This window comes from Lethenteron reissneri, chromosome 48 (genome assembly GCF_015708825.2).
Source record: "Lethenteron reissneri isolate LAM-NWPU_2019-01 chromosome 48, ASM1570882v1, whole genome shotgun sequence".
Taxonomy (NCBI): domain Eukaryota; kingdom Metazoa; phylum Chordata; class Hyperoartia; order Petromyzontiformes; family Petromyzontidae; genus Lethenteron; species Lethenteron reissneri.
This window is the reverse complement of record NC_083826.1, coordinates 308,924-336,282: the sequence shown is the minus strand read 5'-3', so window position 1 is coordinate 336,282 and position 27,359 is coordinate 308,924. Positions and strand designations below refer to the sequence as shown.

Here is a 27,359-nt window from a genome sequence, read left to right as displayed (position 1 = left end):
GCCGATTTTTAGCCCAAATAAGCCCAACTTTCACAGCTTTATTTTTGGACGAAAGTTAAGTCCTCTATTGTATTTACCCTTAGTATGCCATGTATTAGATTAAAAGTGGAACATTTTATGATGAAATGTTCACGTCCCAATATAGAAAATCGGCATACTAACCTAGGCCGTTTTTGGCCAATAATGGCCAAATTTTTACAGCTTCATTTTTCAATAAAAGTGCAATCCTCGGGTGTGCTTAGCCTTAGTATCCTATATATTACGATAAAAGTGGAATTTCACCATGAATTTTTTTAGTAAAAAAATAAAATCGGCCAAAATTGGCCAAACTTTCACAGCCTTATTTGTCGAAAAAAGTTCATTGGCTCCATTGTATTTAGCCTTAGTATGCCATGTATTAGATGAAAAAAAAAATGTTCACGTCCCAAACAGAAAATCGACATACTAACCTCTACCGTTTTTGGCTAAAATTTTACGAATTTTTACAGCTGTACTTTTAAATAAAAAGTGCATTCCTCGGTTGTGTTGAGCCTGAGTAGCCGATATATTACATTAAAAGTGGGAAATTTCACCATGAAATTTGAAGTAAAAAGTTCAAATCGGCATACTTTACCAATGCCGTTCTTGGGCAAAATTCGCTACATTTCCATAGCTAGATTTTCCAAGAAAAAGTGAATTCCTCCATTTTGTTAAGCATTAGTATGCTCTATGTTACTTTAAAAGTGAGAAATTTCACCAAAGGAAATGCCCCACACCAGGCCCTGGCTCCACAAGATACCACCCTTATGGCGTTCTTGGTTTTGTGCCCAAGTGACACATTTGCTGCCAACCTGCTCTACCATTAAGTTCCCTCCGACTATACACGGACTGCTAAAAACATGGAAGCGAAGTGCTGCTGACGGTGAATCGGATGCCTTAGGACGAGTCTACACAGTTCATCCCAACAATCAGCAGTGCTACTTTCTCCCAATGCTTCTCCATGTTGCCAAAGGGCACACATCTTTTCAAGACCTATAAACAGTGGAACGAGTTGTCTGTCAAACATACAGGAAAGCTTGCAATCTTCGTGCAATTCTTGCGCATGATCACCTTATTCATAAAGCTTTGACAGAAGCTTCTGTTGGTCAGTCCCCTTTCCAACTGACATTGCTCTTCTGCATGACTCTTCAAGTTTGCAGCCCATCTAACCCCATGGGACTCTGGCAAAAATACAAAGAGGGCATGAGAGAGGACATCCTCCACGGAGCTCAATAACAAGATACTAACCTGGACGTCAACTTTTCTGATGTTATCTTCAAACAGGCCCTCATCCTCCTTCACGACAAACTGCACTCCATTGCTGGGAAATACTTCACGTCTATGGGACCACCAACACCCTACAGGGACAACCTGCATGCCCTTGCTCAAGAGATACTACGTGAAATATGCTATTATGCTTGACAGATTCTTAAAAACTTTAGGAAAATTAACCAAAGCTGATGGATGCACAAATAGAAGCCTACACGGAAATCTTGGAAGACATTAAGACTACAAATCGAGTCATTTTTATCCTTGATGCACCTGCCAGTACTGGGAAGACCTTTGTTTTGAAACTGCTCCTCGCAAAGGCTCGCCAGAGAGAGAAAATTGCTCTAGCTGTGGCATCACAGGGGATTGCTGTGTAAGTCGATGTGTGTGTGAGTCGATGTGTGTGTTTAGGTACATGTGTGTGTGTAAGTCGGAGTATCTGTGTTTTTTTTTGCCCAGGCAATGCCAGATGTTTGTGTGTGTACGTCGATGTGTGCGTAAGTCCAAGTGTCCATGTGTGTGTGTCAGTCACTGTGTGTGTGTTAGTCCATGTGTGTGCATGGCTTCATGTGAGTCACTGTGTGTGTGCGTCTATCTGTGTCAGTTGATGTGTGTATGTATATCGATGTGTATGTGTTAGTCCATGTGTGTGTTAGTCCAAAGGTGTTCGCTAACAGCACTTGCCCCTACAGTCTGTTAAGGCTGTATGGGGGATCTTTGTATTTGTGTTGGGAGCAAGTTTGAGTGGCGTGCAGTCGTGGGAGCTGAACGGGCGCCTGCTGCTACTGACAGTCGTTGACTCCGGTGGGACAGACGCTGATAGACAGACACAGACAGACAAGACAGGTGGACAGACACAGACAAGAGGAACAGAGAGAGAGATACAGAGACGACAGACACAGAGACAGGCAGAGAGAGACACAGAGGCAAACAGAGACATAGACGGACAGAGAGACGTTGAATCAAACTCACTGAACTCGCTCCATTGAAAGAGATTCCTCGATCTTTGCCCATCCCCGGAAGTCGTTCTAGTTTCTATTTATTTCATTGTGTGTGGTGTGTGGTGTAAGCAATGTGGGATATCGATGTACACGGACATGAACATCAGCAGACTTTCATACTCTTTGGTTCTTTCAGTAAAGTCACGTAGGTAGAAAAAATAAAATAATAAATAAATGACGAAGTTTCGAACGCAACACGAGCAGTCGTCCTCAGGCGAAAACATCCAGACATTGTCGCGGCAGAAGTCACGTGAGCTACAGCTGAGCATTGTTTTAATGCGGTGGGCTCACGCGAAATTGATTTCTGTAAGACGAAGGTACTTTGAAAACCCACTGGCGATGCTCTTTTATAAAAGCGCACAACTTTATCTATCTGTATTCTTAGTTCTTTCTTAAAATTATTAATTTTGATTTCATTTTTTACCTACGTGACTTTACAGAAAGAACTAAGAATATGAATCCTTGCAGTCACGAAAGCTTCAAATCTAGAATTAATCTGTGATGAATGCTGCACTTTCCGTCGTTTTCATGCAAAGGGCGCTATAACCCTACGCGCCCCCTGCATGAACGACGGAGGCGCAGAGACAGACGTTCGATCACGTTGGAATCGATCTGCAGACAGCGGTCTTCTCGCACGGCCAGCTGTCGCCTCATCTCCATCCCGCGATCCCAACCAGGTGAAAGTCCGCATCAAACCGAATCCCCGGCAAGGCCATCTACTTAACGACGAGAGAAAATTCACACGAAATTTCGTTTTCAATTAAGTCTTCCAGATGGAAAATGATATCAGCTTTTATTTAAGAAACACAATTCAAAACATAATACAATTCAAAGTTGTTTCATTTTAAAACTTCAAAAGGGAGCATCGGGTGCTTGCGTGAATGCGTCGTTCGTGTGAATTTTCTTCGTGACTTTCCTGGCCCAAGGCCGTAAATGGTTGTGGGGGGCACCGCAGGCGGTCAGGCTTGCTTCACCCCATGGTGGTGAACATCCAGACGTTAATCGGCAAGGACCATTTCTCGTCCTAATTCGACAATATCTACGTCAACACGTAATACAAAATTATAATTCGTGTTGTCGAGAATGTATCTCCTCTACGTGTAACTTTTGAGTGGTATGCCTTGTAACAGATGAATGATCCGAGTGTTCTCCCTATTTCAAAGACAATGAGTTGCTCCAGAGGCAGACGCTTGCTGAAAACACAAAAGTACCCTTTGACCTGTACCACAAGAACAATGAGTCTCACCTGAGTGATCTGTACAGGTTACTTCCAAAACACACACTTTGTCCTAACAAGACTTATTCAATGTTTGACTCTTATAGACAAAATGGTACATGTACGCACACCATCATACAAGTATTCATTCTAACTTATTGACAGGCATGTTAACAAAATTGAATGACTGCACTGAAATATACTGCATTAGGTTACATCCTATTAACAAGAAGCTAATGAAAAAAAATACGCACCGTCTGCTTAACAGTGTATGTACAACATACTAATGCACCATTCAAAACGAGTCGGCCATTGCATGCTGGCATCTGGGTCAAAATTTATCAAATTCTAAACATTACCTACAAACTCCACAACTGAGATGCCACATCAACCATCGCCCCCTACTGACAGGCTCTTGTCCACATGCAGGCCGGTGCAGGGCCACCACCTTGTGCCACACAGGGGCAGCTGCTACTTGGAGATGCTCTTCGAGTGTTTGAGACGAGAAACGATACAAAACTACGAATTGTCGAGGCAATTAAGCAAGCACAATATAAATGCATATGAGAACATAGAGAATGCTTGGGAGCTTATTGGCATTCGCTCCTGGTTAGAGATCTACCCAACACACAGGTCCACAAAGACTGGCCGCTCTTACCCTGCAGGTTGAACCTAGGAACTGAGTGTTCAACTTCACATTCTTGTCATTAAAGGCTTGTGACAAAGGTGCATCTATTGGAGCGGCATCGTCTAAGGCAGTGGTTCTTAACCTTGTTGGAGGTACTGAACCCCACCAGTTTCATATGCGCATTCACAGAACCCTTTTTAATTGGAAAAATAAAATTATTTTTTCAAATTCAAAACATAGGTACATGTTTTACTGGTGCACAATCATACGAGTCAGGTGTGTGTCTTAACCTCCGCCGAACCCCTGAGACTGACTCACCGAACCCCTGGGGTTCGATCGAACCCAGGTTAAGAACCACTGTTCTAAGGCTTACGCATCTCCCGGGTCTCCATTTGACTTTGTATTGTCTCGGAGGAAGTCCACCCACACTTCCACTTCCACAAACTGCTGGGAGTTGTCTCGCTCTGCCTCACAGTCAGAATTCTCCTCCTGCTTCACGTTGCCTCCATCGATGTGAAGGTCCGATTTGGGAGTTGAATCTTCACATTTTACCTTCACTTCTTCGCTCTTCACCATCACGTCTTCATATTTCACCTTGACACCTTCAAAAGTGTCCAAGCTGGGATTTTCTTCCGGTTCTTCTTTCATGAGGGATGGGCTCATTGCGGCACTTTGACTTTCACAAGCTGATTTCAAACTCCACTCCTGGTGGATTTTCTGACACTTGTGTGTTCTCTGGTGTACATGAAGATGTGATGACTGTGCAAACGCCTTCCTGCACGAAGTGCACCTGAAGGGTTTCTCTCCCGTGTGTGTTCTCTGGTGTATTTTAAGATCAGATGAACGTGAAAACGCCTTCCCACACACACTGCACTTGAAGGGTTTCTCTCCCGTGTGGGATCTCTGGTGTTTTACAAGACCAGATGAATCTGAAAACGCCTTCCCACACAAAGTGCACTTGAAGGGTTTCTCTCCCGTGTGTGTTCTCTGGTGTTTTATAAGAGCAGATAACTGTGAAAACGTCTTCCCACACACACTGCACTTGAAGGGTTTCTCTCCTGTGTGAGTTCTCTGGTGTACTACAAGAGTAGATGACTGTGCAAACGCCTTCTCACACACACTGCACTTGAAGGGTTTCTCTCCCGTGTGTGTTCTCTGGTGTGTTACAAGATGAGCTGAACATGCAAACACCTTCCCACACACACTGCACTTGAAGGGTTTCTCTCCCGTGTGTGTTCTCTGGTGTTTTACAAGAGTAGATGAAAGTGCAAACGCCTTCCCACACACACTGCACTTGAAGGGTCTCTCTCCTGTGTGAGTTCTCTGGTGCCGTGTGAAATGTGCAGGATGATCCGTGCTGTATGCACACCGGTCGCATTGTTGCCTTTTTGCACCGAGCCACGCCAAGTGCCTTTGCTCCATGAGACCACTTCTGTAGAGGCAGCGACAGCTGCAGACAGAAACAAAGAATATCCAAACCATCTACACGTCAGTATCGAGGCACAGAGGAATGCATATATACACAGTCACACGTGACTTACACGTCTATACTTATTCATATATTTATAATATAGTAAAAAAAAGTGTCCCAAATTCATCACACGGGCTGTTATGGCACACAATGAGAGAGCAAATGGTCATAAACATGCCTGGAAGCCCTCGTATCTTCAAAATGAACGTTAACCCAAAACTCAGCACACAATTTCAGCTGTCTGGCTTCTAAATAAATGTTTATGAAAGCTAAATTCAGCTGACATAGCAAAGGGTGTTGAAAATACTATTTGTGTCATGCACAAATGCATAAATTAATGTTCAATCGCAATTTAGAGGTGTGAAGCCAGGCACAGATGTCCTTGATTGCTGGGATGAGCAGTTCCGACTTCAGCTGCTGCACGTGTGTGCTGTGATCACTTCCTGACTCCATTCTTACAAAGAGTTCCAGAGGAAAACTAAAATAAACTACCGTTTTGATATAACCTCTGTGCTCAATAGAGTTAATAGACTTTACTGCAAATACAAACTTGACACTGTCACACACTCAGAGGTGGAGCCAGGATTTTCAGGTAGGGGGGGGAAACCCCTCCAGCAATGAAAAATTACAGGAGTTGTTGTAAGCAAGGAGTTGTTAGTGAGAAAGGAGTTGTTAGTAAGAAAGGACTTGTCCCTTGCTTTTCATTCGACGCGTGTGATCGTCATCGCACTCGCTGAACGTGTTAATGCATTCAGGAAAGAAAAATAGACTTTTGTATTTTGGGGGAGGGGGAAATGACCATGACGTATGTGGCATCAACCCGCATCACACCTGAGCTAAGCGCTCTGCAATGCTTACCCCCCTACCACATGGCTCTTCGCGCGCCGTACTTCTACAGCTGTTCACAGCGTGCCGGGAGATTTTAGGTGGCGCTTCGCTCCAGGCCGATTAAGTCATTGGCTTCTCGGAGTTTCAATACAAATCCGTGTGAAGAACGGGTACAACTGCCATCTTAAATATAAAGCAGAACTTACATCTGTTTGTTTGTGTGAAGCAGCAAAAAGTCTCCAACGCTGTGAGCTCTGGCGTCATGAAATTTTTACAGCTTATGCTGTCTGGAATGTCTAAGCGAACGCCGCGTCATTCCCTTCCCGAGTGGCAAAAATCGACCTGACGTAGCAGTGGGTTCAGGTTGAATTTCCTTGAGTGAAAAACATCCGATTTAGTTAAATTGATTTCTTTCAGCTTTTCTTTCTTACAAGAATCACTTTTTCAGGGTTTTTCAGTGAAATATGAGGGAATATTAAATTAATCCAAGACAAGTATCCAAGTCCCGGGCAAAGCCGGGTAGTGAAGCTAGTTACTAATAAACCACAATGATCCTATCGAAATTTCGGATTTCTATCGGATCGTTGGGGGGGCACGTGCCACCCCACCCCCACTGGCTCCACCACTGTCACACACTGGCACGGTTCACAGGTGGTGGTGTGTCCAGACCCACGCCTGGCCACCTTCACCTGCTCAGTATCAATACTTCCTCACTCCACCAAGTAATTCATCGAGGATCAACCAACACAGCCGAGGCTGCGTGTCTCTCTGTGGTGAGATGTTAACTACCTGTCCTGGCATACAGGAAGTCGTGGGTTCGATCCTGACCCTGACGCCTGCTGTATATTTGTAGTTTACGTGTCTCTCTCTCTCTCCCCGTGGTCGCGTGGATTTCCTTCCCGATCCCCGGGTTTCCCCTCCACATGTAGAGAGTGAACACCGCCACGCGTCTAAAGCGAACACCGCCACGCGTCTAGAGCGAACACCGCCACGCGTCTAGAGCGAACACCGCCACGCGTCTAGAGTGAACACCGTCACACGTCTAGAGTGAACACCGCCACGCGTCTAGAGTGAACACCGCCACACGTCTAGAGTGAACACCGCCACGCGTCTAGAGTGAACACCGCCACACGTCTAGAGTGAACACCGCCACGCGTCTAGAGTGAACACCACCACGCGTCCAGAGTGAACACAGCCACGCATCTAGAGTGAACACCACCACGCGTCTAGAGTGAACACCACCACGCGTCTAGAGTGAACACCACCACGCGTCTAGAGTGAACACCGTCACACGTCTAGAGTGAACACCGCCACGCGTCTAGAGTGAACACCGCCACACGTCTAGAGTGAACACCGCCACGCGTCTAGAGTGAACACCGCCACGCGTCTAGAGTGAACACCGCCACGCGTCTAGAGTGAACACCGCCACGCGTCTAGAGTGAACACCGCCACGTATCTAGAGTGAACACCACCACGTGTCTAGAGTGAACACCGCCACGTATCTAGAGTGAACACCACCACGTGTCTAGAGTGAACACCGCCACGCGTCTAGAGTGAACACCGCCACGTATCTAGAGTGAACACCACCACGTGTCTAGAGTGAACACCGCCACGTGTCTAGAGTGAACACCGCCACGCGTCTAGAGTGAACACCACCACACGTCTAGAGTGAACACCGCCACGTGTCTAGAGTGAACACCACCACACGTCTAGAGTGAACACCACCACGTGTCTAGAGTGAACAACGCCACGTGTCTAGAGTGAACACCGCCACGTGTCTAGAGTGAACACCGCCACGCGTCTAGAGTGAACACCGCCACGCGTCTAGAGTGAACACCACCACACGTCTAGAGTGAACACCGCCACGTGTCTAGAGTGAACACCGCCACGTGTCTAGAGTGAACACCACCACACGTCTAGAGTGAACACCGCCACGTGTCTAGAGTGAACACCACCACACGTCTAGAGTGAACGCCACGTGTCTAGAGTGAACACCGCCACGTGTCTAGAGTGAACAACGCCACGTGTCTAGAGTGAACAACGCCACGTGTCTAGAGTGAACACCGCCACGTGTCTAGAGTGAACACCGCCACGCGTCTAGAGTGAACACCGCCACGTGTCTAGAGTGAACACCACCACGCGTCTAGAGTGAACACCACCACGCATCTAGAGTGAACACCACCACGTGTCTAGAGTGAACACCACCACGCGTCTAGAGTGAACACCGCCACGCGTCTAGAGTGAACACCACCACACGTCTAGAGTGAACACCGCCACGTGTCTAGAGTGAACACCACCACGTGTCTAGAGTGAACACCACCACGTGTCTAGAGTGAACACCACCACACGTCTAGAGTGAACACCGCCACGCGTCTAGAGTGAACACCGCCACGCGTCTAGAGTGAACACCACCACGTGTCGAGAGTGAACATCACCACGCTGTTGACGAGCCTCACCTTGTTGTTATTGTTGTTGTGGGCAGGTCGCTTCTGAAAACAAGAGCGGTATAGCAGCTCAAGCGGGCGTGGCCTGGTAAAAATAAAAACTGTGTTAATGTTTAAAGTAAAACAAAGGTACAAAGTGGCGAGCCGGGTGAAGACAAATTCAACTTAAGCGAGAGAATTGAAGCGAACGCGACCAGGCGAGGGCAGGAGGCAAGGCCCCGCGTTGTAAAGTTACAACGTGGACATCGCTTCCATGCTCGCTGCTACTCAATTGACATCCCGACGAGAGAGAGAGAGGCTCTACCTCGGTACACAACCACCACCACAACAACAACCACCACAACAACCACAACAACCACCACCACCGCGATGAGAATTTCTCACCTCGGATTTCAGTGCACGGCCCGAGCGGCAACTTCCTGGTCCCTCGTGACGTCACGCGGCAGCAGGTGACATGACGTCACTTGCGCGGTACAATGACACTCCCCTCTCACAATGAGCGGCTCTCAACTCGCGACGACTTTCATGAATAATTTATGTTAATGAGCCGCCAGTCACCGGGCGTGGCTTTGCCCAAAAAGGATTGGCACTGGAACAGTTATCGGCAGCGGCTGGGTGGATGTGACGTCACGCTCAAGAGCACGGTGGTCGGGTGGTGAGTGACATGACGTCACTAACGAGGCACACCTCCCCCTGGCGTTTGACGCCGATGAGGTCACGCTGAGCGGTGACGTCAGAGAGCGGGGTCGGAGTTCAAGTTTGTTGACAGAAAGGGAGCGGCAGTGTCGACTCAGCCTCAAACGAGTCCCCGGTGCGGTGTGTAGTCAACATCGCCAGCACTGGGGAGACAAAGGCGGCCGGGCGTGGTGCTGGCCACCCACCCCCCCCCCCCTCGTGTGCCGTGACGTGGCTTGGCTCTCCAGCACACCGCTGGCGACATTTCACGATGACATTTTCACGTCCATGAAAAGACAATCGCCATACTAACCTAGGCCGTTTTTTGGCTAAAAATTTACCCAATTTTCCGAGCTTTGTTTTTCTACTAAAAGTGCATTCCTTGGTTGTGTTTAGCCTGAGTAGCCCATATATTATGTAAAAAAGTGGGGAATTTCATGCATGAAATTTTCGAATATAAAAAAGTTAATCGGCATACTGTGCCGATTTTTAGCCCAAATAAGCCCAACTTTCACAGCTTTATTTTTGGACGAAAGTTAAGTCCTCTATTGTATTTACCCTTAGTATGCCATGTATTAGATTAAAAGTGGAACATTTTATGATGAAATGTTCACGTCCCAATATAGAAAATCGGCATACTAACCTAGGCCGTTTTTGGCCAATAATGGCCAAATTTTTACAGCTTCATTTTTCAATAAAAGTGCAATCCTCGGGTGTGCTTAGCCTTAGTATCCTATATATTACGATAAAAAGTGGGAAATTTCACCATGAATTTTTTTAGTAAAAAAATAAAATCGGCCAAAATTGGCCAAACTTTCACAGCCTTATTTGTCGAAAAAAGTTCATTGGCTCCATTGTATTTAGCCTTAGTATGCCATGTATTAGATGAAAAAAAAAATGTTCACGTCCCAAACAGAAAATCGACATACTAACCTCTACCGTTTTTGGCTAAAATTTTACGAATTTTTACAGCTGTACTTTTAAATAAAAAGTGCATTCCTCGGTTGTGTTGAGCCTGAGTAGCCGATATATTACATTAAAAGTGGGAAATTTCACCATGAAATTTGAAGTAAAAAGTTCAAATCGGCATACTTTACCAATGCCGTTCTTGGGCAAAATTCGCTACATTTCCATAGCTAGATTTTCCAAGAAAAAGTGAATTCCTCCATTTTGTTAAGCATTAGTATGCTCTATGTTACTTTAAAAGTGAGAAATTTCACCAAAGGAAATGCCCCACACCAGGCCCTGGCTCCACAAGATACCACCCTTATGGCGTTCTTGGTTTTGTGCCCAAGTGACACATTTGCTGCCAACCTGCTCTACCATTAAGTTCCCTCCGACTATACACGGACTGCTAAAAACATGGAAGCGAAGTGCTGCTGACGGTGAATCGGATGCCTTAGGACGAGTCTACACAGTTCATCCCAACAATCAGCAGTGCTACTTTCTCCCAATGCTTCTCCATGTTGCCAAAGGGCACACATCTTTTCAAGACCTATAAACAGTGGAACGAGTTGTCTGTCAAACATACAGGAAAGCTTGCAATCTTCGTGCAATTCTTGCGCATGATCACCTTATTCATAAAGCTTTGACAGAAGCTTCTGTTGGTCAGTCCCCTTTCCAACTGACATTGCTCTTCTGCATGACTCTTCAAGTTTGCAGCCCATCTAACCCCATGGGACTCTGGCAAAAATACAAAGAGGGCATGAGAGAGGACATCCTCCACGGAGCTCAATAACAAGATACTAACCTGGACGTCAACTTTTCTGATGTTATCTTCAAACAGGCCCTCATCCTCCTTCACGACAAACTGCACTCCATTGCTGGGAAATACTTCACGTCTATGGGACCACCAACACCCTACAGGGACAACCTGCATGCCCTTGCTCAAGAGATACTACGTGAAATATGCTATTATGCTTGACAGATTCTTAAAAACTTTAGGAAAATTAACCAAAGCTGATGGATGCACAAATAGAAGCCTACACGGAAATCTTGGAAGACATTAAGACTACAAATCGAGTCATTTTTATCCTTGATGCACCTGCCAGTACTGGGAAGACCTTTGTTTTGAAACTGCTCCTCGCAAAGGCTCGCCAGAGAGAGAAAATTGCTCTAGCTGTGGCATCACAGGGGATTGCTGTGTAAGTCGATGTGTGTGTGAGTCGATGTGTGTGTTTAGGTACATGTGTGTGTGTAAGTCGGAGTATCTGTTTTTTTTTGCCCAGGCAATGCCAGATGTTTGTGTGTGTACGTCGATGTGTGCGTAAGTCCAAGTGTCCATGTGTGTGTGTCAGTCACTGTGTGTGTGTTAGTCCATGTGTGTGCATGGCTTCATGTGAGTCACTGTGTGTGTGCGTCTATCTGTGTCAGTTGATGTGTGTATGTATATCGATGTGTATGTGTTAGTCCATGTGTGTGTTAGTCCAAAGGTGTTCGCTAACAGCACTTGCCCCTACAGTCTGTTAAGGCTGTATGGGGGATCTTTGTATTTGTGTTGGGAGCAAGTTTGAGTGGCGTGCAGTCGTGGGAGCTGAACGGGCGCCTGCTGCTACTGACAGTCGTTGACTCCGGTGGGACAGACGCTGATAGACAGACACAGACAGACAAGACAGGTGGACAGACACAGACAAGAGGAACAGAGAGAGAGATACAGAGACGACAGACACAGAGACAGGCAGAGAGAGACACAGAGGCAAACAGAGACATAGACGGACAGAGAGACGTTGAATCAAACTCACTGAACTCGCTCCATTGAAAGAGATTCCTCGATCTTTGCCCATCCCCGGAAGTCGTTCTAGTTTCTATTTATTTCATTGTGTGTGGTGTGTGGTGTAAGCAATGTGGGATATCGATGTACACGGACATGAACATCAGCAGACTTTCATACTCTTTGGTTCTTTCAGTAAAGTCACGTAGGTAGAAAAAATAAAATAATAAATAAATGACGAAGTTTCGAACGCAACACGAGCAGTCGTCCTCAGGCGAAAACATCCAGACATTGTCGCGGCAGAAGTCACGTGAGCTACAGCTGAGCATTGTTTTAATGCGGTGGGCTCACGCGAAATTGATTTCTGTAAGACGAAGGTACTTTGAAAACCCACTGGCGATGCTCTTTTATAAAAGCGCACAACTTTATCTATCTGTATTCTTAGTTCTTTCTTAAAATTATTAATTTTGATTTCATTTTTTACCTACGTGACTTTACAGAAAGAACTAAGAATATGAATCCTTGCAGTCACGAAAGCTTCAAATCTAGAATTAATCTGTGATGAATGCTGCACTTTCCGTCGTTTTCATGCAGGGGGCGCTATAACCCTACGCGCCCCCTGCATGAACGACGGAGGCGCAGAGACAAGACGTTCGATCACGTTGGAATCGATCTGCAGACAGCGGTCTTCTCGCACGGCCAGCTGTCGCCTCATCTCCATCCCGCGATCCCAACCAGGTGAAAGTCCGCATCAAACCGAATCCCCGGCAAGGCCATCTACTTAACGACGAGAGAAAATTCACACGAAATTTCGTTTTCAATTAAGTCTTCCAGATGGAAAATGATATCAGCTTTTATTTAAGAAACACAATTCAAAACATAATACAATTCAAAGTTGTTTCATTTTAAAACTTCAAAAGGGAGCATCGGGTGCTTGCGTGAATGCGTCGTTCGTGTGAATTTTCTTCGTGACTTTCCTGGCCCAAGGCCGTAAATGGTTGTGGGGGGCACCGCAGGCGGTCAGGCTTGCTTCACCCCATGGTGGTGAACATCCAGACGTTAATCGGCAAGGACCATTTCTCGTCCTAATTCGACAATATCTACGTCAACACGTAATACAAAATTATAATTCGTGTTGTTGAGAATGTATCTCCTCTACGTGTAACTTTTGAGTGGTATGCCTTGTAACAGATGAATGATCCGAGTGTTCTCCCTATTTCAAAGACAAGGAGTTGCTCCAGAGGCAGACGCTTGCTGAAAACACAAAAGTACCCTTTGACCTGTACCACAAGAACAATGAGTCTCACCTGAGTGATCTGTACAGGTTACTTCCAAAACACACACTTTGTCCTAACAAGACTTATTCAATGTTTGACTCTTATAGACAAAATGGTACATGTACGCACACCATCATACAAGTATTCATTCTAACTTATTGACAGGCATGTTAACAAAATTGAATGACTGCACTGAAATATACTGCATTAGGTTACATCCTATTAACTAGAAGCTAATTAAAAAAATACGCACCATCTGCTTAACAGTGTATGTACAACATACTAATGCACCATTCAAAACGAGTCGGCCATTGCATGCTGGCATCTGGGTCAACATTTATCAAATTCTAAACATTACCTACAAACTCCACAACTGAGATGCCACATCAACCATCGCCCCCTACTGACAGGCTCTTGTCCACATGCAGGCCGGTGCAGGGCCACCACCTTGTGCCACACAGGGGCAGCTGCTACTTGGAGATGCTCTTCGAGTGTTTGAGACGAGAAACGATACAAAACTACGAATTGTCGAGGCAATTAAGCAAGCACAATATAAATGCATATGAGAACATAGAGAATGCTTGGGAGCTTATTGGCATTCGCTCCTGGTTAGAGATCTACCCAACACACAGGTCCACAAAGACTGGCCGCTCTTACCCTGCAGGTTGAACCTAGGAACTGAGTGTTCAACTTCACATTCTTGTCATTAAAGGCTTGTGACAAAGGTGCATCTATTGGAGCGGCATCGTCTAAGGCAGTGGTTCTTAACCTTGTTGGAGGTACTGAACCCCACCAGTTTCATATGCGCATTCACAGAACCCTTTTTAATTGGAAAAATAAAATTATTTTTTCAAATTCAAAACATAGGTACATGTTTTACTGGTGCACAATCATATGAGTCAGGTGTGTGTCTTAACCTCCGCCGAACCCCTGAGACTGACTCACCGAACCCCTGGGGTTCGATCGAACCCAGGTTAAGAACCACTGTTCTAAGGCTTACGCATCTCCCGGGTCTCCATTTGACTTTGTATTGTCTCGGAGGAAGTCCACCCACACTTCCACTTCCACAAACTGCTGGGAGTTGTCTCGCTCTGCCTCACAGTCAGAATTCTCCTCCTGCTTCACGTTGCCTCCATCGATGTGAAGGTCCGATTTGGGAGTTGAATCTTCACATTTTACCTTCACTTCTTCGCTCTTCACCATCACGTCTTCATATTTCACCTTGACACCTTTAAAAGTGTCCAAGCTGGGATTTTCTTCCGGTTCTTCTTTCATGAGGGATGGGCTCATTGCGGCACTTTGACTTTCACAAGCTGATTTCAAACTCCACTCCTGGTGGATTTTCTGACACTTGTGTGTTCTCTGGTGTACATGAAGATGTGATGACTGTGCAAACGCCTTCCTGCACGAAGTGCACCTGAAGGGTTTCTCTCCCGTGTGTGTTCTCTGGTGTATTTTAAGATCAGATGAACGTGAAAACGCCTTCCCACACACACTGCACTTGAAGGGTTTCTCTCCCGTGTGGGATCTCTGGTGTTTTACAAGACCAGATGAATCTGAAAACGCCTTCCCACACAAAGTGCACTTGAAGGGTTTCTCTCCCGTGTGTGTTCTCTGGTGTTTTATAAGAGCAGATAACTGTGAAAACGTCTTCCCACACACACTGCACTTGAAGGGTTTCTCTCCTGTGTGAGTTCTCTGGTGTACTACAAGAGTAGATGACTGTGCAAACGCCTTCTCACACACACTGCACTTGAAGGGTTTCTCTCCCGTGTGTGTTCTCTGGTGTGTTACAAGATGAGCTGAACATGCAAACACCTTCCCACACACACTGCACTTGAAGGGTTTCTCTCCCGTGTGTGTTCTCTGGTGTTTTACAAGAGTAGATGAAAGTGCAAACGCCTTCCCACACACACTGCACTTGAAGGGTCTCTCTCCTGTGTGAGTTCTCTGGTGCCGTGTGAAATGTGCAGGATGATCCGTGCTGTATGCACACCGGTCGCATTGTTGCCTTTTTGCACCGAGCCACGCCAAGTGCCTTTGCTCCATGAGACCACTTCTGTAGAGGCAGCGACAGCTGCAGACAGAAACAAAGAATATCCAAACCATCTACACGTCAGTATCGAGGCACAGAGGAATGCATATATACACAGTCACACGTGACTTACACGTCTATACTTATTCATATATTTATAATATAGTAAAAAAAAGTGTCCCAAATTCATCACACGGGCTGTTATGGCACACAATGAGAGAGCAAATGGTCATAAACATGCCTGGAAGCCCTCGTATCTTCAAAATGAACGTTAACCCAAAACTCAGCACACAATTTCAGCTGTCTGGCTTCTAAATAAATGTTTATGAAAGCTAAATTCAGCTGACATAGCAAAGGGTGTTGAAAATACTATTTGTGTCATGCACAAATGCATAAATTAATGTTCAATCGCAATTTAGAGGTGTGAAGCCAGGCACAGATGTCCTTGATTGCTGGGATGAGCAGTTCTGACTTCAGCTGCTGCACGTGTGTGCTGTGATCACTTCCTGACTCCATTCTTACAAAGAGTTCCAGAGGAAAACTAAAATAAACTACCGTTTTGATATAACCTCTGTGCTCAATAGAGTTAATAGACTTTACTGCAAATACAAACTTGACACTGTCACACACTCAGAGGTGGAGCCAGGATTTTCAGGTAGGGGGGGGAAACCCCTCCAGCAATGAAAAATTACAGGAGTTGTTGTAAGCAAGGAGTTGTTAGTGAGAAAGGAGTTGTTAGTAAGAAAGGACTTGTCCCTTGCTTTTCATTCGACGCGTGTGATCGTCATCGCACTCGCTGAACGTGTTAATGCATTCAGGAAAGAAAAATAGACTTTTGTATTTTGGGGGAGGGGGAAATGACCATGACGTATGTGGCATCAACCCGCATCACACCTGAGCTAAGCGCTCTGCAATGCTTACCCCCCTACCACATGGCTCTTCGCGCGCCGTACTTCTACAGCTGTTCACAGCGTGCCGGGAGATTTTAGGTGGCGCTTCGCTCCAGGCCGATTAAGTCATTGGCTTCTCGGAGTTTCAATACAAATCCGTGTGAAGAACGGGTACAACTGCCATCTTAAATATAAAGCAGAACTTACATCTGTTTGTTTGTGTGAAGCAGCAAAAAGTCTCCAACGCTGTGAGCTCTGGCGTCATGAAATTTTTACAGCTTATGCTGTCTGGAATGTCTAAGCGAACGCCGCGTCATTCCCTTCCCGAGTGGCAAAAATCGACCTGACGTAGCAGTGGGTTCAGGTTGAATTTCCTTGAGTGAAAAACATCCGATTTAGTTAAATTGATTTCTTTCAGCTTTTCTTTCTTACAAGAATCACTTTTTCAGGGTTTTTCAGTGAAATATGAGGGAATATTAAATTAATCCAAGACAAGTATCCAAGTCCCGGGCAAAGCCGGGTAGTGAAGCTAGTTACTAATAAACCACAATGATCCTATCGAAATTTCGGATTTCTATCGGATCGTTGGGGGGGCACGTGCCACCCCACCCCCACTGGCTCCACCACTGTCACACACTGGCACGGTTCACAGGTGGTGGTGTGTCCAGACCCACGCCTGGCCACCTTCACCTGCTCAGTATTAATACTTCCTCACTCCACCAAGTAATTCATCGAGGATCAACCAACACAGCCGAGGCTGCGTGTCTCTCTGTGGTGAGATGTTAACTACCTGTCCTGGCATACAGGAAGTCGTGGGTTCGATCCTGACCCTGACGCCTGCTGTATATTTGTAGTTTACGTGTCTCTCTCTCTCTCCCCGTGGTCGCGTGGATTTCCTTCCCGATCCCCGGGTTTCCCCTCCACATGTAAAGAGTGAACACCGCCACGCGTCTAGAGTGAACACCGCCACGCGTCTAGAGCGAACACCGCCACGCGTCTAGAGCGAACACCGCCACGCGTCTAGAGTGAACACCGTCACACGTCTAGAGTGAACACCGCCACGCGTCTAGAGTGAACACCGCCACGCGTCTAGAGTGAACACCGCCACGCGTCTAGAGTGAACACCGCCACACGTCTAGAGTGAACACCGCCACGCGTCTAGAGTGAACACCACCACGCGTCCAGAGTGAACACAGCCACGCATCTAGAGTGAACACCACCACGCGTCTAGAGTGAACACCACCACGCGTCTAGAGTGAACACCGTCACACGTCTAGAGTGAACACCGCCATGCGTCTAGAGTGAACACCGCCACACGTCTAGAGTGAACACCGCCACACGTCTAGAGTGAACACCGCCACGCGTCTAGAGTGAACACCGCCACGCGTCTAGAGTGAACACCGCCACGCGTCTAGAGCGAACACCGCCACGTGTCTAGAGTGAACACCACCACGCTGTTGACGAGCCTCACCTTGTTGTTGTTGTGGGCAGGTCGCTTCTGAAAACAAGAGCGGTACAGCAGCTCAAGCGAGCGTGGCCTGGTAAAAAATGGAAAAAACTGAATATTTAAAACAAAACAAAGTTACAAAGTAGCGAGCCAGGTGAAGGGAAATTAAAACTTAAGCAAGATACTTTTTGGTTCTTTCGGTAAAGTCACGTAGAATAAATAAATACATTATATAATAGCATACGACGTTTCAACTGCAACACAAGCAATCATCATCAGGTACAAATGAAAAAAAAACCTATTAAACTTAGAGTCATCCAACATAACAGTCAACACCCTACCTGGTTGATAACGTTCTTCCAAAGATTGCTCAATTTGAGAGAGAGACACGGAGACACATAGACAGACACATAAACAGAGAGAGATGACACAAAGACACACAGAGAGAGACACATAGACACACAGAGAGAGAGACATAGACACACAGAGAGAGATGACAGAAAGACACAGAGAGAGAGACACACACACATAGACACACAGAGAGAGACACACACAGACACACAGAGAGAGATGACAGAGAGACACACAGAGAGAGAGACACACATAGACACACAGAGAGAGATGACACATAGACACACAGAGAGAGACACACATAGGCACACAGAGAAACAACGCCTCTGTGTTGAGGCCTTAAATAGAGAGAGGGGGGGGGGGTAGAGAAACTAGCACGTCAATGCAAGGCCGTAGCCATGGAGTCAACATTGGGGGGGACCAAATCTTCCACGGGTCTGGGGTGGCCCCCCCCAGAAAAATATCTAAATTTCAAAACTATTTTCCTGCCATTTCCTCCCTAAAATATTTTTTTAAGTTCACTAGCACATGGGATGGACTTTGTTTTATTTGATACAATAACGTCTAATAGTGTATTGTAATACATTGCTCTGTTTTTTCTTTTTTACCTTTCTTGTTTCATAGTATGTAACGGCAGAGATTAGGGATTCATAAAGTACAACGCAATCCTACAAACAGGAATCTATGCATTGTTATATGAAGACAAGTCCAGATTTCGTGGCCAAGGTTTAGCAAATTGTTGTCTTTATTAACAGAGCATCGCAATTATTATTTACAAATATTTTTACAGAAATATATTGGGGAGGCATATTTGATTATTATACTTATAACATATTATAACATTATAATTATGACATATTATACGTATTATAACATTATAATTAATAAATATTAATATAATTATTATAACATATACTTATTATAGCATTATAATGATTATATATTAATATAATTATAACATATTATACTTATTATAACATTATAATTATTATATATTTCAACGTAATATTATACTTATTATAACAAGTTATAATGACGGCCTTGTGTCAATGAGAGACTTGGAGGTTTGGTGACTGCACAAAGAGAGACACTTAATCAAACAAATTAAAAAAGTAATGCAATGCAACACCGAGAGTCGGTCAACACACCAACTAACGTACTCTTAGGTTTTTTCGGTAAAGTCACCACGTAGGTAAAAAATGAAATTAAAATTAATAAAAGTAAAAATAGAAATAAAATAATAAAATTATAATAAATCATGCCTCACTTGATGCAGCAAATTATAGTCTACATTATAGACTGCCAGTACACTCACCCAGCTTAATAACCAGGCTACAGTCTACATTATAGACTGCCAGTACACTCACCCAGCTTAATAACCAGGCTACAGTCTACATTATAGACTGCCAGTACACTCACCCAGCTTAATAACCAGGCTACAGTCTACATTATAGACTGCCAGTACACTCACTCAGCTTAATAACCAGGCTACAGTCTACATTATAGACTGCCAGTACACTCACCCAGCTTAATAACCATGCTACAGTCTACATTATAGACTGCCAGTACACTCACCCAGCTTAATAACCAGGCTACAGTCTACACTATAGACTGCCAGTACACTCACCCAGCTTAATAACCAGGCTACAGTCTACATTATAGACTGCCAGTACACTCACCCAGCTTAATAACCAGGCTACAGTCTACATTATAGACTGCCAGTACACTCACCCAGCTTAATAACCAGGCTACAGTCTACATTATAGACTGCCAGTACACTCACCCAGCTTAATAACCAGGCTACAGTCTACATTATAGACTGCCAGTACACTCACCCAGCTTAATAACCAGGCTACAGTCTACATTATAGACTGCCAGTACACTCACCCAGCTTAATAACCAGGCTACAGTCTACATTATAGACTGCCAGTACACTCACCCAGCTTAATAACCAGGCTACAGTCTACATTATAGACTGCCAGTACACTCACCCAGCTTAATAACCAGGCTACAGTCTATATTATAGACTGCCAGTACACTCACCCAGCTTAATAACCAGGCTACAGTCTACATTATAGACTGCCAGTACACTCACCCAGCTTAATAACCATGCTACAGTCTACATTATAGACTGCCAGTACACTCACCCAGCTTAATAACCAGGCTACAGTCTACACTATAGACTGCCAGTACACTCACCCAGCTTAATAACCAGGCTACAGTCTACATTATAGACTGCCAGTACACTCACCCAGCTTAATAACCAGGCTACAGTCTACATTATAGACTGCCAGTACACTCACCCAGCTTAATAACCAGGCTACAGTCTACATTATAGACTGCCAGTACACTCACCCAGCTTAATAACCAGGCTACAGTCTACATTATAGACTGCCAGTACACTCACCCAGCTTAATAACCAGGCTACAGTCTACATTATAGACTGCCAGTACACTCACCCAGCTTAATAACCAGGCTACAGTCTACATTATAGACTGCCAGTACACTCACTCAGCTTAATAACCAGGCTACAGTCTACATTATAGACTGCCAGTACACTCACCCAGCTTAATAACCATGCTACAGTCTACATTATAGACTGCCAGTACACTCACCCAGCTTAATAACCAGGCTACAGTCTACACTATAGACTGCCAGTACACTCACCCAGCTTAATAACCAGGCTACAGTCTACATTATAGACTGCCAGTACACTCACCCAGCTTAATAACCAGGCTACAGTCTACATTATAGACTGCCAGTACACTCACCCAGCTTAACAACCAGGCTACAGTCTACATTATAGACTGCCAGTACACTCACCCAGCTTAATAACCAGGCTACAGTCTACATTATAGACTGCCAGTACACTCACCCAGCTTAATAACCAGGCTACAGTCTACATTATAGACTGCCAGTACACTCACCCAGCTTAATAACCAGGCTACAGTATATATTATAGACTGCCAGTACACTCACCCAGTTTAATAACCAGGCTACAGTCTACATTATAGACTGCCAGTACACTCACCCAGCTTAATAACCAGACTACAGTCTACATTATAGACTGCCAGTAAACTCACCCAGCTTAATAACCAGGCTACAGTCTACATTATAGACTGCCAGTACTCACCCAGCTTAATAACCAGGCTACAGTCTACATTATAGACTGCCAGTACACTCACCCAGCTTAATAACCAGGCTACAGTCTACATTATAGACTGCCAGTACACTCACCCAGCTTAATAACCAGGCTACAGTCTACATTATAGACTGCCAGTAAACTCACCCAGCTTAATAACCAGGCTACAGTCTACATTATAGACTGCCAGTACACTCACCCAGCTTAATAACCAGGCTACAGTCTACATTATAGACTGCCAGTAATCTCACCCAGCTTAATAACCAGGCTACAGTCTACATTATAGACTGCCAGTACACTCACCCAGCTTAATAACCAGGCTACAGTCTACATTATAGACTGCCAGTAAACTCACCCAGCTTAATAACCAGGCTACAGTCTACATTATAGACTGCCAGTACACTCACCCAGCTTAATAACCAGGCTACAGTCTACATTATAGACTGCCAGTACACTCACCCAGCTTAATAACCAGGCTACAGTCTACATTATAGACTGCCAGTACACTCACCCAGCTTAATAACCAGGCTACAGTCTACATTATAGACTGCCAGTAAACTCACCCAGCTTAATAACCAGGCTACAGTCTACATTATAGACTGCAGGTACACTCACCCAGCTTAATAACCAGGCTACAGTCTACATTATAGACTGCCAGTAAACTCACCCAGCTTAATAACCAGGCTACAGTCTACATTATAGACTGCCAGTACACTCACCCAGCTTAATAACCAGGCTACAGTCTACATTATAGACTGCCAGTACACTCACCCAGCTTAATAACCAGGCTACAGTCTACATTATAGACTGCCAGTACACTCACCCAGCTTAATAACCAGGCTACAGTCTACATTATAGACTGCCAGTACACTCACCCAGCTTAATAACCAGGCTACAGTCTACATTATAGACTGCCAGTACACTCACCCAGCTTAATAACCAGGCTACAGTCTACATTATAGACTGCCAGTACACTCACCCAGCTTAATAACCAGGCTACAGTCTACATTATAGACTGCCAGTACACTCACCCAGCTTAATAACCAGGCTACAGTCTACATTATAGACTGCCAGTACACTCACCCAGCTTAATAACCAGGCTACAGTCTACATTATAGACTGCCAGTACACTCACCCAGCTTAATAACCAGGCTACAGTCTACATTATAGACTGCCAGTACACTCACCCAGCTTAATAACCAGGCTACAGTCTACATTATAGACTGCCAGTACACTCACCCAGCTTAATAACCAGGCTACAGTCTACATTATAGACTGCCAGTACACTCACCCAGCTTAATAACCAGGCTACAGTCTACATTATAGACTGCCAGTACACTCACCCAGCTTAATAACCAGGCTACAGTCTACATTATAGACTGCCAGTACACTCACCCAGCTTAATAACCAGGCTACAGTCTACATTATAGACTGCCAGTACACTCACCCAGCTTAATAACCAGGCTACAGTCTACATTATAGACTGCCAGTACACTCACCCAGCTTAATAACCAGGCTACAGTCTACATTATAGACTGCCAGTACACTCACCCAGCTTAATAACCAGGCTACAGTCTACATTATAGACTGCCAGTACACTCACCCAGCTTAATAACCAGGCTACAGTCTACATTATAGACTGCCAGTACACTCACCCAGCTTAATAACCAGGCTACAGTCTACATTATAGACTGCCAGTACACTCACCCAGCTTAATAACCAGGCTACAGTCTACATTATAGACTGCCAGTACACTCACCCAGCTTAATAACCAGGCTACAGTCTACATTATAGACTGCCAGTACACTCACCCAGCTTAATAACCAGACTACAGTCTACATTATAGACTGCCAGTAAACTCACCCAGCTTAATAACCAGGCTACAGTCTACATTATAGACTGCCAGTACACTCACCCAGCTTAATAACCAGGCTACAGTCTACATTATAGACTGCCAGTACACTCACCCAGCTTAATAACCAGGCTACAGTCTACATTATAGACTGCCAGTACACTCACCCAGCTTAATAACCAGGCTACAGTCTACATTATAGACTGCCAGTAAACTCACCCAGCTTAATAACCAGGCTACAGTCTACATTATAGACTGCCAGTACACTCACCCAGCTTAATAACCAGGCTACAGTCTACATTATAGACTGCCAGTAATCTCACCCAGCTTAATAACCAGGCTACAGTCTACATTATAGACTGCCAGTACACTCACCCAGCTTAATAACCAGGCTACAGTCTACATTATAGACTGCCAGTACACTCACCCAGCTTAATAACCAGGCTACAGTCTACATTATAGACTGCCAGTAAACTCACCCAGCTTAATAACCAGGCTACAGTCTACATTATAGACTGCCAGTACACTCACCCAGCTTTTAAATAACCAGGCTACAGTCTACATTATAGACTGCCAGTAAACTCACCCAGCTTAATAACCAGGCTACAGTCTACATTATAGACTGCCAGTACACTCACCCAGCTTAATAACCAGGCTACAGTCTACATTATAGATTAAATTAATAAAAACGCCTCACTTGATACAGCAAATGTGGCTGTGACGGTGCCACCTGATGACGGAGACTTGTGTTGCCTCCGAAACGTCGTGATTTTTATTTTATTTCTATTTTTACTTTTATGAATTTGTATTCATTTTTTACCTACACGGTGACTTTACCGAAAAAACCCTAAGAGTATGAATCACTGCAGTCACGAAAGCGTCACATCTCGAGTTAACACAACTAACGCTTCGCCTGGCTGATCGCGTTCTTCCACAGGTTGCTAAACTATCTTCTTGGTTTTTCCGGTAAAGTCACTTAGAATGGAAATAATGAAAATAAAAGGGAATATTATTTTTTTATTTCTATTCTACGTGACTTTACCGAAAGAACCAAGAAGATGAATCACTGTAGTCACGAAAACTTTAAATCGAAATTGCTCAACTAAGCGAGAGAATTGAAGCGAACGCGACCAGGCGAGGGCAGGAGGCACTAGGCCCCGCGTTGTAAAGTTTAAATCTGGACATCGCTTCCATGCTCGCTGCTACTCAATTGACATCCCTACGAGAGAGAGAGCGAGGCTCTACCTCGGTAAACAACAACAACCACAACAACAACAACCACCACAACAACCACCACAACAACCACCACAACAACAACCACCACAACCGCGATGAGAATTTCTCACCTCAGATTTCAGTTCCCGCGCGGAGCGGCAACATTCCGTTACCTCGTGACGTCACGCGACAGCAGCAGGTGACATGACGTCACTTCCGTAACTTACATAAATTATGTTAATGAGCCTGGCCCACTCGTGGAGGGATGGGCCGTGGGTGCCGAACCGGTCACAACGAACTCGTGACGTCTTTCACGAATAAATTATGTTAATGAGCCGCCAGTCAGTGGGCGTGGCTTTGCCCAAATAAGGATAGTGCTTGAACAGATAACGGAAGTGACCCAGGCAGAGGTGACGTCACGCTCCCTTGAGACCGGTTGGGGTGAATACTTTGGTGACATGACGTCACTATCAAGGTACACCTCCCCCTGGCGTTTCACGCCGATGAGGTCATGCTGAGTGGTGACGTCACAGAGCGGAGTTGGAGTTTAAGTTGATTAAGATTCATTTTCCATTGCTCCCTCCCTTGAACAGAGACCCCTTGGTGTGTGAGTTCAGCTCAACAATGTGGACATTATTGTGTGTGTACACACACACATGGACAGTGTGTACACACGTGTACATTGTGTGTGTGTGTACACTGTGTGTGTGTGTACACACACACATACACACAGTGTACACACGTGTACACTGTGTGTGTGTGTGTGTACACACGTGTACACTGTGTGTGTGTAATATTGTAAATTACGGCGGGAGACCACTTGACGAGTAGCACACACGATCCCATTTTCCAGCGCGTGTCACCCCTACATATACGCGTGTGTACGTGTGTGTGTATACGCGTGTGTACGTGTGTATGTATGTGCGTGCGTGTGTGCCTGTGTGTGTGTCCGTGCCTGTGTGTGTGTACATGCGTGCCTGTATGTGTGTACATGCGTGCGTGCCTGTGTGTCCGTGCCTGTGTGTATGTGTGTGCATGTGTGTGTGTCCGTGATTACGAACACTCCCCGCTTACGAACACCCCCCCCCCCGCATACCCCCACTTACGAACACCCCCCCCCCCTCCGCTTACCCCCACTTACGAACACCGCCCCCCCGCTTACCCCCACTTACGAATAATAACAGGGGAGTCAGTTGTGAGTGCGAAGGGACTGGTGGCCACGGGAGGTAATCATCACCAGTGGTGCCAGGCTAGGTGTCTGTACCCCCCCCCAATCACCCTCCGGTGCCAGGCTAGGTGTCTGTACCTCCCCCACTCACCCCCGGTGCCAGGCTAGGTGTCTGTACCCACCCCCACTCACCCCCCTCTCTCTCTGTGTCTCTCTCTGCTTGTTAAATCATCACCACCACGGTGCCAGGCTAGGTGTCTGTACCCCCCCCCCCAATCACCCCCCGGTGCCAGGCTAGGTGTCTGTACCTCCCCCACTCACCCCCCCCCCCCCCGATGCCAGGCTAGGTGTCTGTACCCCCCCCCCCCCACTCTCTCTCTGCTTGTTAAATCATCACCACCACGGTGCCAGGCTAGGTGCCTGTACCTCCCCCCACTCACCCCCAGGTGCCAGGCTACGTGTCTGTACCTCCCCCACTCACCCCCCTCTCTCTCTCTCTCTCTGCTGCTCGTCCCGTGAGTTGCTTCCAGATGAGGTCGTGGCGCTGGCGGTGGCCGCTGGGTGAGAAGCGGCGCCACCGCGCGGCAGAGTAGCGGTACTGACGGGCTAGGCGGTCCCCCACTTACGAACAACCCCCCCGCATACCCCCACTTACGAACACCACCCCCCGCTTACGAACACCACCCCCCGCATACCCCCACTTACGAACACCACCCGCGCATACCCCCACTTACGAACACCACCCCCCCGCTTACGAACACCACCCCCCGAATACCCCCACTTACGAAAACCCCCCCCGCATTCCCCCACTTATGAACACCCCCCCCGCATACCCCCACTTACGAACACCACCCCCGCATACCCCCACTTACGAACACCACCCCCCCGCATACCCCCACTTACGAACACCCCCCCCGCATACCCCCACTTACGAACACCACCCCCCTCATACCCCCACTTACGAACACCACCCCCCCGCATACCCCAACTTACGAACACCACCCCCCCGCATACCCCCACTTACGAACACCACCCCCCGCTTACCCCCACTTACGAACACCATGGGTGTGTTGTTGTTGGTTTCCCCCTTCCCGCTGGCAATCGAGCGCTGTGGTGGTGGGGCTGCGAACGTCAGACACGATGGGCGAGGTTCGACTCCCGGCCCGGGGTGTTGGTGGTGGCTCTGACATCCACATCGGTGGCCGGACGAGATAAAGAGAGCTCGGCTTCATACTCACCCCACATGAGCTGGCAGCAGTTGTCGCTGAAAGGAGTCTATGGGTCCCTGTGTGTGCGAGTCTATGGATATCGACTGAATGTTAAGTCTGTGGTTCTGTATAAGTATATGGCCAGCCCAGCCCAGGCCAACCCAGCCAGCCCAGACCAACCCAGCCCAGCCCGCCCGCACAGCCAAGCATAGCCAGCCCAGCCCAGACTTCTGGCAAAAAAAACCTCTTAAGTAGGGAGCCAACGCGACGCGTCGGGCATCGCCTCAACTCTTTTGTCTACGGTGCAGGACCAACCCTCACCCACCCACACTCAGCCAGCCACACTCACTCAGCCAGCCACCCACTCAGCCAGCCACCCACTCAGTCACCCACCCACTCAGCCAGTCACCCACTCAGCCAGCCACTCACTCAGCCAGCCAGCCACCCACTCACTCAGTCCGCCAGCCACCCACTCAGCCAGTCACCCACCCACTCAGCCAGCCACCCACCCACT

At 46.3% G+C, this 27,359-nt stretch overlaps 1 protein-coding gene across 1 annotated transcript; it reads right to left on the bottom strand.

The window, feature by feature from the left end:
• Positions 1-3,048: 3,048 nt before the first annotated feature.
• LOC133354587 (zinc finger protein 883-like) lies at positions 3,049-18,927 on the bottom strand. The gene is made up of 4 exons (XM_061571541.1): positions 18,251-18,927; positions 17,934-18,000; positions 14,868-15,614; positions 3,049-5,516 (listed from the first exon to the last, which is right to left on the bottom strand). Exons 1-4 carry the CDS (start codon positions 18,561-18,563, stop codon positions 4,502-4,504), a joined length of 2,142 nt encoding a protein of 713 aa, XP_061427525.1. The 5' UTR covers positions 18,564-18,927; the 3' UTR covers positions 3,049-4,501.
• Positions 18,928-27,359: the final 8,432 nt, after the last annotated feature.

Excerpts from the sequence above, each read along its gene's own strand:
- LOC133354587 (XM_061571541.1), bottom strand. The coding sequence starts at position 18,563 with ATGTGTGTCTCTCTCTGTGTGTCTATGTGTCATCTCTCTCTGTGTGTC. Across the intron at positions 15,615-17,933 it reads CTGCCCACAACAACAACAAG|CTGTCGCTGCCTCTACAGAA; the intron begins GTGAGGCTCGTC and ends TTCTGTCTGCAG. Across the intron at positions 5,517-14,867 it reads TGTCAGAAAATCCACCAGGA|GCAACAATGCGACCGGTGTG; the intron begins GTGGAGTTTGAA and ends CGGTGCAAAAAG.